This window comes from Chelonoidis abingdonii, chromosome 2 (assembly GCF_003597395.2).
Source record: "Chelonoidis abingdonii isolate Lonesome George chromosome 2, CheloAbing_2.0, whole genome shotgun sequence".
Taxonomy (NCBI): domain Eukaryota; kingdom Metazoa; phylum Chordata; order Testudines; family Testudinidae; genus Chelonoidis; species Chelonoidis abingdonii.
Genome location: NC_133770.1, coordinates 11,988,796 through 12,004,185, shown reverse-complemented (window position 1 = coordinate 12,004,185; position 15,390 = coordinate 11,988,796). Strand labels below are relative to the sequence as shown.

At 40.7% G+C, this 15,390-nt stretch overlaps 1 protein-coding gene across 1 annotated transcript in view; it reads left to right on the top strand.

The window, feature by feature from the left end:
• Positions 1-15,390, top strand: part of MINDY4 (MINDY lysine 48 deubiquitinase 4) — an 89,544-nt gene that overhangs the window by 48,210 nt on the left and 25,944 nt on the right. Inside the window, exons 10-13 of the mRNA XM_032764669.2 lie at positions 2,570-2,671; positions 3,328-3,391; positions 4,713-4,778; positions 5,050-5,117. Coding sequence (XP_032620560.1) covers positions 2,570-2,671; positions 3,328-3,391; positions 4,713-4,778; positions 5,050-5,117 — 300 coding nt within the window. The remainder of the gene's footprint in view (positions 1-2,569; positions 2,672-3,327; positions 3,392-4,712; positions 4,779-5,049; positions 5,118-15,390) is intronic.

The window sequence follows — 15,390 nt, the reverse complement described above, 5'->3', positions numbered from 1 at the left end:
TTATTCCTCCCTCCAGTATATCTACCAGATCTCCCCCAGCTTAGCTGTTATCTGCAAAATTGCTGAGCAGGTGCAAATCCATCCCATCAGTTTCAGATCATTATGAGATGTTGAAACCAAAGGCCCCAGAACAGACCCCTGGGGCAACTCTGCTTGTACCGGCTGCCAGCTAGACATCAACGTTGATCAACTACCTGTTGACCACATCTAAGCCAGTTTCTAGCACCTATATCATTCATTCCAATCCATACTTTTTAACTTGCGTGGCAAGAATACTAGTGGGAGACCTATCAAAAGCTTTGCTGAAGTCAAGATATATCATGTTCACACTTTCCCCCATGATCCACAGAGCAGTTATCTTACTATCAAGGAATGCAGTCAGAATTGGTCAGGGCATGAACTTGCCCCTTGGTGATCCAAAGGTACCTGTCTGATCACCTTCAATCTCCCACGCGTTCACACGCGTTTCCTTGAGACCCTGCTCCTGATTTTCCAGGGACTTGAGTGAGGCTGATTGTCTGTAGCTCCCCAATTACCTTCTCCCTTAAGGTTTGGGCCACTCTATTTTCCTTGTTTTCCAATCATGCCCATTCATTCTGTAACAACTGGAAATATATTTCTTACCGCATCTCACTCGGGCATTGTGAGACCTTAGCAATACCTCCGCTCCACAGAGCTCTAGAGATTCCCTGTGGTGAAAGATGCTCACAACAAGTTGTAATAGTTTCTATTTACAGCACAATGACAGTTAGATAAAGTCAATAGTAGGATAAGGATTTCAGGACTTGAGCTTCAAAGCCCAACAAAGCCCTGAACCATGTCCAGCGATTTCGGAACTGAAAAGCAAATTTGAGGGCCTTTTTTTGACTAAACGCATATTCACATATAAAACAATATATCATAGAATGTGGAGATGGAAAAGAATATGTAGCACTCGCCGCTCCCCGGTCACCGCTCGTCAAACTCCTGCCAGTGCACCGATTATTCCCCTAGGACAGTTACTTGTATTTTGACAGATCATAATTTTAAATGTGCCTAGTGATGGAGTTTTTGTACGGCTTCCCTAGAGTTTTAATACCATAGCCTACTACGTAGATCTCACTATGGTAATGGCTCTTTCTCTGATTTTTACCGCTTTACTACTAGTTATAACCTTTCATCATATGCTAAATAATTCTCATTGCTTGACAAACAAACCCTTTGTAAGTATTTCTCCCCCAGTTTCTGAACTGTTAGCGTCAAAAGTGGGGACCTGCAATACAGCTCTAGAGCTTAATCCCTAACTTAGATCTGATAAAGCGCTGGGGCCCGGCCCAGCAAAATATAGTGTTGGGGGGCGGGGCGGCCGTCACTTTCTGTTCCCCTGCAAAACCTTCCCTGCCCCCTGGGGGAACCCGACCCAAACCTCTTGGGTCTTAAAAACAGAGAGGAATTAACCTTATCCCCCTTCACTTCCCCCTCCCCAGACTTTCCCCTCCCTGGGCTACTACCCTGAGAGGTTAAAACACTGACATCAAACTCCTTGGATCTTAAATAGAGAGAAAATCAACCTTCTCCTCCTCATCCTTTCCCCCCCCAATCCTGGTGAGTTCAGACCCAATCCCCTCTTCTGGGTCTTAAAACCAAGGGGGGGAAATCAAGCCCTCACAGCGTTCTAAATAAGAAAAGCTTGTAATTAAAGAAAGAAAGTTAAAATTATCTCTGTAAATTAGGATGGAAAATGTTTACAGGGTAGTCAGATTTATATAGCCTAGAGGGACTCCCTCACCCCTAGCCTGATATTCCAAGTTACAGCAAACAGAGGTAAAACTCCTTCCAGCAAAATACACATTTGCAAGTTAAGAAAAGAAACATAAGACTAATCCGCCTTTTCTAGCAAGTACTTACTATTTTGAACATGAGAGACTGTTTCAGAAAGATTGGAGAAACCTGGGTTGCACGTCTGGTCCCTCTTAGCCCCAAGAGCAAACAACGAACAAAAACAAACAGCACAAACAAAGACTTCCCTCCACCAAGATTTGAAAGTATCTTATCCCCCATTGGTCCTCTGGTCAGGTGTCATCCAGGTTTACTGAGCTTCTTAACCCTTTACAGGTAAGAGAGACATTAACCCTTAACCATCTGTTTATGATACCCTTTATCATGATCCCTCCACCCAGTCATTGCTTCACCAGGCTCCACATGCTAATTTTGTGAATTTTTCCTTGTAAGAGAATCGTGAAAAAACAGACACCTCCCTTTAAAGTCAACCCCCCAGAATTAAAGCTGTTAGTGTCTATCATGCCTAGGCATGTTCTACCAACAGTGCAAAGAGAATATCCTACATGAGGCATCTCTACTCATTGATTTTAGTCATTTAGTCTCACATTCTCAAAGGTATTTAAGTGCATAACTCCCATTCACTTCGATGGGACTGAGGTGCCTAAATACATTTGAGGATCTGGGCCTTTGTACATACCAAACCTGCTGTGAATCTGTGCACACTGAAAGAGGAGAAGTTCATCTTTACATGGCTGCCTCACTAATAGTGTCAATTTTTGCTTGTTTCTCATATATCCAAAAACAACAGGTGTCTGCAACCTTCAGACGCTCATAGGACCAAATGCCTCAGCCTGGCTGTTGCAGATATTTTATGGCGTGCAGGGGGCAATGAAAAAGCTGTGGTTGCACTGTAAGTGGGATGAACATTTTTAATTATCATGTAAGATTCTTGTGCGTATAAAATGATTGTTTCTGTTTATACATCTAAGTAGCTATCACTATGTATGAAGGACAGTATGTATCTGTACAGTCTGAAAGGGTTTATTGCTAATGGTCACATGCTCACAGCAGTTACCTGTCTTAATAGTCAGAGATATCTCAGGGTGAATTCCTGGCCCCACTGAATTCAATGGGACAGTTTTTGATAAGAATTCCTTCCTGTTAATCTGGAAGTAGAACTTTCCCAAAGCAGCTACCTGACTATTGTAATTATATTTTTAAATTTTTTCAAGCTACAATGGGTATCTCAGAAGAGACTTTGAATGTCTGTTCCACTCTTGTTATAATATTATTGTTCTTATATTTTGTTGCAGTGAAAAAATTCAGTAAGTTCTTCAATCTATACCTTTCTTCTTTCTAGATACAGAAACATGAACTGATCAATTGCAAACAAATCTAAAAGCTATCAGAGCTCAGATAAAGTAATATTAAAAGCCAAAGGTCTTTTATTTAATGCCACTTTTTTTTTCGTTTAGTCTTCCAATTCATTACAGCCCACGGATTTCTCTTTGCTGTGTTGTTGGTTCTTGTAAAGTGAACTGCTGTTCATTTAATTCTCCTCTTTAGGTCTTCAGGAAGGCAGCAGTTCACTCCAGCAGGAAAATACAAAGCAGATGGAATCTTCGAAACAGTAAGGTTTTATGTGTAATCTTCCTATAATATATTTTGTAACTTCCCTTATATAAGTGCAATGGGCTTGATTCTCCCCTGTCTCACCAAGGTTTAACTCTACTGACACCACCGTAATTACTCTAATTTACTCCAGTGTCAGAAGAGAATCAAAGAGGAAGTGACATAATTGGCTCCCAAACTGCCACACCCTTTAATGGGAATTGGGCTTTCTGACATCCTCCTTTTTCCTTTCCTTTCCTTTCCTCTTCTCTCCCAGGCCCCAAATAATAGCAGTTTCCCCTCTAGTTACTGGAAATGGATCCTTCCATAGCTCCTCACAACACTGTTAGAGATAGAAACCCTGATTTTCCTTTCTTGTCCTTCCTACAATATTCCTTGCCTTTTGTTTTTCTGATTAAATATTAATAATTAATTGTAAACTAAATACTTTCCACTTATATGTTTTTTCCATCTGAAGATCTCAAATTGATTTAATAATCCAATAAAGCAATAATGAATTAAGCCGTACAAATAATATCTCTGTGAATTAGGGAAATATTTTTATCCTCAAAAACTGAGACAGAATGGGAAGAAGGGCTTTCCCACAATCACACAGGAAACCCATGGCAAAGTCAGAAATATAACCATCTCTCCCAATCCTGAGTCCCATATTTTGGCCTCAAGATTATTACTCCCCTCAAAATCTAGGGGTGTAAATCAATGATAAAGAACAGACTCTGTTGAAATAATAGAATTGTAGGACTGGAAGGGACCTTGAGAGGTCATCTAGTCCAGTCCCCTGCACTCAAGGCAGGACTAAGTATTATCTAGACCATCCCTGACAGGTGTTTGTCTAACCTGCTCTTAAAAATCTCCAATGATTTGGTATTTCTAAGCTGGTTCCAAGAATTGCCCTTTCTCCCACGGATCATTCTTAAATTAATAATGAACTTCCATGCAATAAATTTCACATATCAGGAACTAATATTTTTAAAGAGCTCTCAGAATTTATGACTTTTATAGCTAAAATAGGATTTAAAATATATTATTTTGGTAAATGTTGTTGTAGCTGTGTTGGTCCTCAAATATGAGCGAGACAAGGTAGGTCAGATAATACCTCACCATATATTACCTCACCAATTTTGTCTCTCTCATTTTAGTAACATTGCTGAAAAAAGTGAGAGTTGTGAACATCATGGGCTTCAATGGATCCGATCCAATTTACACCAGCTGAGAATCTAGCCAAACATACAGATTTGGGTTACTTAAATAATTCTGGCTTGAGTTATACCAGCTTCTTGTTATCTGTTTTAATTGCATTATTTTACATTTTTTTCCAGCTAATACTACATAGTGTCACAAAATGTGAAGATCTGACCATTTTTCTTCAGCAGAATATTCATCAGGTATGGTGCATGGAGAGAAAATGAAACTTGTCATTGTTCAGCTGTTATTTTTTCAGTATTTAATGTTTTGTAGAAAACTGTATAAACAACTTTTTGGGTATGATGCTGATGCGTCCCATGTTTGAAAAAGATGAAGGATCAAATTCAGACCATAACGTAAATGGGAGTGAGTCTTATTGACCTCAGTAGGAGTTGCATCTCCTTATGCTAGGGCTGAAAAGCATATTCAATAAGCAAACACGTAAATACAGTGGAACTTTTTTTTTTCCAGTTTGAAACTGGTCCATTTGGGTGCATTCTTCTTACCCTGTCGGTTATCTTAACAAGATCTATCGATCTGTGAGTATTTTTATATTCCTCTTTCATAAACTTCAGAGTTGCCTTAGCCATGTGAAAGGTGTAACACAGGCAGGGAGTGGTCAGCCTTTAAAACTTTCTAGTTTCCACAGATAGTCCCTTGTCCCACTAAATAATTTGAGTTCAGCATTTACAGCATTGTAGGTGTTGTCTCTTACAAGTAGAGGGAATACTGCTGATATTGACTGATTTCTATGTTTGGCTTTATCAAAAGCTCAATAAATCAGTAAGAGGCTTTCTGTTAGTTTTAGATCAGGCTCCTAATCTATAACTGGTGAGTTTTTAAGGGCGTCCACTGTGGAAAGTGTTCTAGTAGAAAGATGCTGAGCCCTAGGGTGAGCAGACAGCAAATGTGAAAAATCGGGACAGATGGCATGGGGGGGGGGGGCGGTAATAGGAGCCTATATAAGAAAAAGACCCCAAAATCAGGACTGTCTCTATAAAATTGGGACATCTGATCACCCTACTCAGCCGAGTCCTTTGGACCACATGAAGCCTGGTTTGTGTGACATCTGCAGTGAGGTACACAGTACATCCAGCCAGCAGGTGAAGTGCACTGTGCCAAATGGGTTAGTCTATTCTAGTGTGTCTCTGCCACATAACAAATACAACCAAAATAACAGGCTCATCATTACTGCTCTATAGACTATTTTTGTTCCTGGCTCTCCAATTCTAGCAGATTTTCTGATAGCCTGAGCAGTTTTACTTCATTTCAGTTTTGGATGGTGATTCCGTTTTATATGGTCAGATGTCACTCAGGAAGCAGTGATCACTACATGAGTCAGTTGTTTAGTGTAATATACACGCGGGGTCTAATTTAGAAGCATTCTTTAAGATAGCCTGTGTTACATTTCATTGAGGGTCACCAGCATGTGGGACAATAGGTGAGATGTTGATTTGCACTTAATAGAGTTCACTGCCATCTGCCTCAGGACTAAACAGCGAACTCTATATCACAATGTCAAACCACACCCTGCAAAAACCTTTAAAAATCATACCCAAGTGAAAGAGAAGTGTCAATTCATCCATCATCCATTGTATATCCATCTCTCAACAATAACTCTCATGAAGAAATCATTTGTGTTTACAGAAGATTATGCATTAGGATTATCAAAGTGCTTTGCTGCAATTAAGATTTTCTTCCTCTCACCCCTATATTGTGTTGCAAAGAAATCACAAATTGGAACTGAGTTGCTAATTCACTGAGTTTTCTTCCAGGATTCACAGGGTTTTTTTTAATTAACTTTACATTTACATTCCACTACATTTCCATTGCCCTTATGCAGAGTTGACCCCCAGGCAGTTGGCTTAATACTAATAATATCTGTATTTTATAACATAAGTAGCATTATCTTCATTTTATTGACTGGGGAACTGAGGCCCAAAAAGATGTGATGACTTTTCTTAGGCCACACAGACGTGAAATTTTAAAAGATATTTAGCTGCCAAGTGGGTTTTTTCATAAGCACGTAGCTGCCTAACTCCCACTGATTTCAGTCCAGGAACCAGCCATTAACTAGTACCTGTTTCTAAATGATACAAGCAGTGAGGTCATATCTCCTGTTATTTTTGAAATCCTAACAGAAGGATTATGCCATGTCAATTTATCTGTAATTGATTTCAGTGGGAGTTAGGTGCCTAGACACTTTCGAAAAATCCCACTTGGCACTGATATGCTTTTTCAGGTGTCGAAATACCTTTATAAATCTGATGTACAGTTGCAGTGCTGGTACAAACTCCTGCTCTCTTAAATGCCAGATCGAGCGGCGTCCCACTGGACCACCTTCAGAAACTCTGCTGTTTTCCTGGCCTTGAGTGAGGTAGTGAAAGTAAATAATACCAAACCCTATCTTTTGTTTATAAGAAACAGGAATTTAACACTAAAGACAGTGAAATGTGGACTTAAACTTCTGCACAGCCTTTATATAGCAAACTACACCCTCTCATGTATATTTCATTTACAGATGAGTGGAGATGTCCTAATCATAGGAGATATGACCTCACTATTCATATCTTTCAGAAATATGTGCCATTTAGTGGCTGGTGCACAGATGTAGTGAGTTGTTGTGATTTACATAACTGACATAGTTCTGGGTGAGAACTCAAAGGCCAGGGAGAACTGTTATACTCAGGGCTGTCCCTAGGGGGGTGCAGGGCCTGGGACAAATGGGCTCCCCTTGGGGCAGGGGGTGCACTGGGTCTCCCATCGGGGCACTGGATGGGCCAGCGGGCACGCTAGTGTGGGCGATGGGGCTCCAGCTTCTCCATGGGGTGTGGGTCGAGGAAGTTTACCTTGCACAAAGCGTATCCACTGGTGATCGGGGATGCCCTTCCGCTGGGTGACAGTGCTGCCTCCTGCCCAGCCTTGGCTGGGATCCCCACACTCCCCGGCCTCAGCATTCGAATACTAGCAGACCGGAGTGGGTGCACAGGGCTGGGGAGCTGCGTACGCAGCACCCTCCTTCCAGCACTGCCCCGGGACCGGCAGGGGCCCAAGATCCCGGGGAGGAGGCAGGGCTGCGTGATCTGTGTGCAGGTGCCACAGGGGAGCCCAGCTGTCCGGGGGAAGGCAAGCCAGACAAACCAGGCTGCCTCCTGCTTGCTGGCTGCCTCTGTCTGCTTTGCTCACTGCTCAAGGCAGATAGCTGCTGTCCTCACCCCATCTGGCACCGTGATTTCGAAGTGTGGGGCCCACCAAAGCACATTGCCTGGAGCAGTTGCCCTGATTTGTCTTACCCAAGGGATGGCTCTGGTTATACTTAAGGGGGTCTTGTCCAGAGTAGAGCTGATCGGGAATTTTCTGTTTAAATATTTTTTCCACAGAAAATGAAATTGCCACAAAATTAAAACTTTCCATGCAAAAATTTCAATTTTGCCAACATTTTTCAATTTTACATTGAGAAAATCAAAACAAAATATGTCAGCCCAAATCAAAATATTTTGGTTCCTCTAACTGAATCAAATGTTTCATTTCAGGTCAGTTAGATATTAAAGTGTATCTGAGTGGTCACGATGCCTCATGGAAATTGTAGCTTGGGTCCCTCATTCCACACTTCTCTATAGGCTACAGTCCTTAGCTGGATTACTGATCTCTGAGAGTGGACTCCAGTCTCTCCTCTGGTTGAACCGATGCAGGAGCCCAGCCCATGGTAGAGAAGGGGGGCACAAGGCATTTGAACTACAACTCCCACGAGGCTCTGCTCAGCTCAGAGTTACATAGGTGAGTGTCAAACCAGATGAAATAAAATGTTTGAATTCAGTTCATAAATTCACTCAGAAATAAAAATTTGAAAGATTTGACTTTTCACCACATTTCAGGATGAAAACAAATTACAGAATTTCCCACAGAAATTCCAATTTTTGATCAGCTCTATCCAGCTGTAACTCAGTAAGATCATGGGCATTTTTTTAATAGATCTACACAAGTAAGAAAGGTGAAGGGTTGTGCTTTCACGCTGCTCTCTATATTTTGCTTATGATTTTATCATACCGCATGCTCACATAACCCTCAGCTGTGGAACTGATAACAAACGGAAAGAAGCAAGAGAGAATTCCTAAGTGAGTTCCTCGTGATTTATTGTTGCCTCTGGTTTGAGAAGCAGTGCTAGTTGCTAACGATTGTAACTGCATTTTGACTGCTAGTGGTGAAAAAAATCAGAAATAATTGCAATTTTACATTAGATGCTGTTGCATCTCTTCAAACTTCCTCCTCAAACATCTTACTCATCCATGCAATGTTAGGCACAGTCTGTTGCTCTATTAGGACCTTGCTGGCACTGATCCATCCATTCAGAGGCCTACTTTAAAGTCCTGCATCCCACCAGAACGGGGTCCTTCACTCGCTCCGGGGGCCCCGGAAAACTCTTGTGGGGCCCAGGCTCCCGGAGCTTCTTCCGCTCCGGGTCTTCGGCTGCAATTCCGCGACGAGGGGTCCTTCCGATTTGACCCCCGCCGCTGAAGACCCCTGGTCCCCTGAATCCTCTGGGCAGCCCTGCTTCCATGAATCTATCTAGCTCCCTTTTGAATTCCATTATAGTATTGGCCTTCACAACACCTTCTGGCAAGGAGTTCCAGAGGTAGACAGTGCGTTGCATGAAAAAATACTTTGTTTTAAACTTACTACCTATTAATTTCATTTGGTGTCCCCTTGTTCTTGTATTATGAGAAGGAGTAAATAACACTTCCTTATTTACTTTCTTTATACCACTCATGATTTTATAGACCTCTATCATATCTCCCCTTAGTTGCCTCGTTTCCAAGCTGAAAAGTCACACTCTTATTAATCTTTCTTCATACGAAAGCTGTTCTATACCCCTAATCATTTTTGTTGCCCTTTTCTGAACCTTGTCCAATTCCAATATATCTTTTTTGAGATGGTGTGACCACATCTGCACACAGTATTCAAGGTGTGGGCATACCATGGATATATAGAGAGGCAATATGATATGTTCTGTCTTATTATCTATCCCTTTCTTAATGATTCCCAACATTCTGTTCACTTTTTTGACTGACTCTGAACATTGAGTGGATGTTGTTCAGAGAACTATTCACAATGACTCCAAGATCTCTTTTTTGAGTGGTAACAGCTAATTTAGACCCCATCATTGGATATGTATAGTTAGGATTATGTTTTCCAATGTGCATTACTTTGCATTTATCAACATTAAATTTCGTCTGCCATTTTATTGCCCAGTCACCCAGTTTTGTGAGATCCTTTTGTAGCTCTTCAGAGTCTCCCTGGGACTTAACTATCTTTAGTAGTTTTGTATCATCTGCAGATTTTGCCGCCTCACTGTTTAGCCCTTTTTCCAGATTGTTTATGAGTATGTTAAATAGGACTGGTCCCAGAACAGACCCCTGGGGGACACCACTATTTACCTCTCCATTCTGAAAACTGACCATTTATTCCTACCCTTTGTTTCCTATCTTTTAACCAGTTGCCAATCCATGAGAGAACCTTCCCTCTTATCCCATGACTGCTGATTTTGCTTAAGAGCCTTTGGTGAGGGACCTTGTCAAAGGCTTTCTGAAAATCTAAATACACTATATCCACTGGATCTCCTTTGTCCACATGTTTGTTGAGCCCTTCAAAGAATTCTAGTAGATTGATGAGGCATGATTTCCCTTTACAAAAACCATGTTGACTATTTTCCAACAAATTATGTTCATCTATGTGTCTGTCAATTTTGTTCTTTACAGTAGTTGAGATTTTTGTTATATAAAAACTCGTGCCATCATGTAATCTACTGCCCATTTTCTGGTGGCCGTAACAGAGAGAGCAGCAGGGGCAAATAGCTGTCATTTACCTCCAGTGCAAAAATAAGCAACTTGAACCTATTTGAAATGCCCACGTTCCACAGTCTAAGCTCTATTTTGTGGTTTAAACCAATGAGAAAGCATGGAGCTAGGGGCAATCAAGAGGTGCCACATAGATTTGTGACTCAATAGACATTAGTAGAAGTTTAAACTAGAATTCAGCTTCAGTGACAGGGACAGAGATCAAGTCTGAAGCAGCAACTAGAGAAAATATTTTGATATTCCATTCAAGAAAATAACTAGAAAGGTCATGATGTTCCACTAGAGAAAATAAAGGGATGGTCACATTTTGGCTATTCCTACTCTGGTACAGGTAAAGATTGTTCCTCACCCACACCTCACAATGCTGCTTCGTCTCCGTGTCCATCACAAAAAGAACAGGAGTACTTGTGGCACCTTAGAGACTAACAAATTTATTTCAGCATGAGCTTTTGTGAACTACAGCTCACTTGTTCAGATGCATATGCATGAAAGCTCATGCTGAAATAAATTTGTTAGTCTCTAAGGTGCCACAAGTACTCCTGTTCTTTTTGCGGATACAGACTAACACGGCAGCTACTCTGAAACATGTCCATCACGGTAGTCTGACCCTGAGCTAAAGTCTGTGAAGGGTCCCACACTGATGAGCATTGTAGCTAGATAGAGGGATTTAATTTTCTAAAAATACATATTTACATAGCATAAATCAGCTTCAAAATAACACATTGTTCTGTGGGGTCATCTTCCATATGCTTCTGTGAAGAATTTTTCTCCTTTAAAAGGTACTGTAAAGAGAAAACACAGCAAAAAGATAGAAACTAACACACCAACTGCTCTAGTTCTGCTAAGGTTGGGAGAAAATGTATAGCAAACATAACTTAAAATCAAGTCCTGAGGCTGCCTTTAACTGTTGTGTCTAGATGATGACAGTCTCAGAGCAGTTTCTCTTTGGCTATGGAAAGCAGATGCTTTGCATTTCCATGGCACCTTTCATCCCTCAGGGTCTTGAAACTATTTGCAAAATGCATATGGATGGCCTCACTGAAATGCAGCCACCCCTGTAGAATTCTAGTTACTGCTTCCATGTAACGCTAAATGGAATTCCCCCGTGCTCCAGTCAAATCCGAAAAATTCAAACCCAATTTTTTTCAATTTCAAAAGCAAAAAGTTCCATTAAAAAAAAAAAAAAGAACAAAGCAACAACAACTAACTCAGAATATATTGAAAATTAAACCTTGGGCTTTTATGAAACAGAACGGAATGGAAAACACTCTCAAATTTACCAGAGTTTCAGCTGATTTTCCCTCCCCTCAAGCTTTGATCAGTTATGTTTGCTAAGCTTAAGTATCAACATCAATGTGGACAAACAGGCCAGTCTTGTTTGGTTAGTATCTTTGTTTGCTGTATCAGGCTTTGATACAGAAGAACTTGACATGGTAAATACAGAAAACAATCAACATATTTTGGAAAAATGAAGGCCTGAGTAGAACCTGCCTGGATTTGAATCAGTACCTACATGGAGTAAGTTGTATTAAATCAGAATACATTATATACTGTATTAAAACTGGTTTCAGAGAAGCAGCCATTTTAGTCTGTATCTGCAAAAAGAACAGGAGTACTTGTGGCACCTTAGAGACTAACAAGTTTATTTGAGCATAAACTTTTGTGGGCTACAGCCCACTTCATCAGATGCATAGAATGGAACATACAGTGAGAAGATATATATACATACAGAGAACATGAAAAGGTGGGAATTCCCCTACCAACTCTAAGAGGCTAATTAATTAAGATGAGCAATTATCAGCAGGAGAAAAGTTTTGTAGTGATAACCAAGATGGCCCATTTCAGACAGTTGACAAGAGGTGTGAGGATATTTAACATGGGGAAATAGATTCAATTTGTGTAATGACCCAGCCACTCTCAGTCTCTATTCAAGCCAAAGTTAATGGTATCTAGTTTGTCTGTCTTGTTAATGGAACTATTCACATGCTTAAAGTTAAATATGTATTTGCTGAGCTGGGCGCAAACAAGAAAAAACAGTGAGTTAAGAACAACACTGTATTGTTGCTTTTATTAAGTCAAATCACAACCTTCACAGTTTTTATACATAGGTTTTTTTCTGCCCTTTTTTAAACATCTGTTATCTTTATAAAAGGACTTTCATACTGTACAAATGTGAAAAAAATAGACCATTAGTACAAAAAGCCATTCATTCGTCCTGTCATTCCTCATATCTCCTTTATAATGATTTGAGATCTTTACATTCAAAGAGGATTTTTTCTCCTTCTTAGCTCAAATTCTATTTCTGTAGTGGACTTCTAATTGTGTGTTTGTTAATGTAACAGTGTTGCCATGAAAATAGGTGTGATGTCATCAATTTACTACTACAGCTTCACCACAGGATTAAGGAACCAGCCCTAACTTAAACACACACTTCTTTTTTTATAGCTAACAAACATAAGGAAAATCTAAAATAAATAATGAACAGTTTTATGCTTGTTTTGTTATGTCAGCATTTTCCCCTGTAGTAAATGTATGCCTGGTTTTTGGATTTAGTGTGCAATTCTCAGCTGTTTTCCATTAACAACAGGGCATGGATTTTCCTTTCAGTTTTCAGATTCTTGCAATCAACAAATTCAGAACACAAACCGTTATGGAGCATTGTTTTTTTAACATGAGTGTAACTCATCTGATGTCCATCTAATTAAGTATTTCAAACCCTTGTGTCCAGTATTCAAGTATTTTTGTTTCTTTACATTTTTTTAACTTCTTTGTGTGCATTCTTAAAAACCGGATAGAACCTGGATTCATCTCACTAGAAATCCCCATTCCCACTACAGTTTTCAGTTAAATATGTTTTTTTTCTTTACTTTTCCTAAACTCTTGTGTGATTCATTTGTATTTTCTATATCAGGAGTGGCTGCAATGTACTGGTGTGTTTAATAGGAGGGATAGATAGGAGTAGATGAATGGATACAGAGTTTTAGGGCAGATGATAAGCTGATATAAATTGTATTAGCTCCATTGATTTCAAAGGAGCATTGTCAATGGAGCGATGAGAATTTATATCAGCTGAGGCTCTTACCTGTAGAGTTTGTATAGCTCTTTGAGATTAATGGCACAGTAATGCTTATAATTCCAACAGGACTCAAAGTTAATATATCATAATACAGTTGAGCCCAGGCAAAATGAGATTAATTATATGTAATGATATCATTCTGTAATGTGTATTTTAACCAGTCCTGCCTCTAACAGCCTTCTGAGATAGTGTTGGAAAGTATCAAAAAAGTGCATACAGGCCACTGGATTTTTTTATAACTATAGAAGGGCTCCACTGAGGTATTTTTGTCATGAAGGGATTTCCCTAACTGATTCAAAGCAAAAGAATTACACTGGGAACTTACCATCGCAAAAAAACATTTAAAAAGAATAATATATGATGATAGAGATGGCTGCAAATAATTGGGCATAGGGAGGGGAGTTTTAACACCAGCGTTTGGGTTCCAAATGGAGCAAATGTGTTTCTGTAAATACAGTGCAAGCTGAAAATAGAAAATACATCTAGTAATGATAGTTCATCTGTAAGACCTTTGAGAACAATCTGGAAGCCCAAAGTTATCATTATGGCTTTATGCAAATAGGTTCCCATTCAGGGCAGCAATTAAGAATGAACTTAACTTTAAGCACGTGCTTAAGCGCTTTCCTGAATCAGAACCTTGGTGTCTAACTGAACCGTTTTCTTTACATACTATTGCTTATGATGCAAACCCCATATCTAACTTGATTTTGTGTTTTCAGCCTCCAATCAAAATATTTTCTCCCACACTACTGTAATACTTCCATGCTATCATAACAGAGGAAAATACTGATAATGTCACACCATGAAGATGCACAAGAGCCCTATAGGATAATGAAAGGAAGCAATCCCCCCTTTTTAATGGCCTTGTACTTGAGCAGCATATTTTCATTGACTTGAGACCTGACGTAGGGAATAGAGCCAGAAGACTTGGATTTTATACCCAGCTGAACCACTGATGCACTATGTACCCTTGGACAAAATTCTTAGTCCCTCAGCTTCCTCATCTTTAATTTAAGGCAACGATATTCACTACTGTAGAGTGCTTTAAGATGTAGGGCTTGTCTACACTGGCCTGCTAAATTGGTGCTGCTGTGATTGATTCAGTGGCATTGATTTAGCAGGTCTGGTGAAGAGGCGATAAGTCGATGGGAAAGCACTTTCCCATTGATTTCACTACTCTACCTCCCTGAGAAGTGGAAGCTAAATTGGCGGGAGAGCATCTTCCATCAACATAGCACGGTGTAGACACCGCGTTAGGTCAAGATAAACTACGTCGCTCAGGGTCAGGGGCGGCTCTAGACATTTCGCCGCCCCAAGCATGGCGGCATGCCATGGGGGGCGCTCTGCCGGTCGCTGGGAGGGCGGCAGGGGTGTCTGGTGGACCTGCTGCAGGCATGCCTGCGGAGGGTCCGCTGGTCTCACGGTCCGCTGGTCCCGCGGCTTTGGTGGACTTCCCGCAGGCGTGCCCGAGGGAGGTCCTTCGGAGCCGCGGGACCAGCGAACCCTCCGCAGGCATGCCTATGGGAGGTCCACCGGAGCCGCCTGCTGCCCTCTTGTCGACTGGCAAAGCACCCCCTGCAACATGCCGCCCCAAGCACGCGCTTGGTGTGCTGGGGCCTGAAGCCACCCCTGCTCAGGGTGGTGATTTTTTCACACTCCTGAGTGACGTAACTTACATCGAGTTAGGCGGCAGTGTGGACCAGGACTTACAGATGGAAAATGCTATTGAAGTGGTATCATTAATTACAATAATTTATTTATTAAGGTTCTTTAGACAATTTATTACCAGAACATCAAAATTAATGATCCTTTCACATGCTGCACGTCTTCAACGTACTGCATTGCAAGCTGACAAAAATATACAATGCAATGTCAGTACCT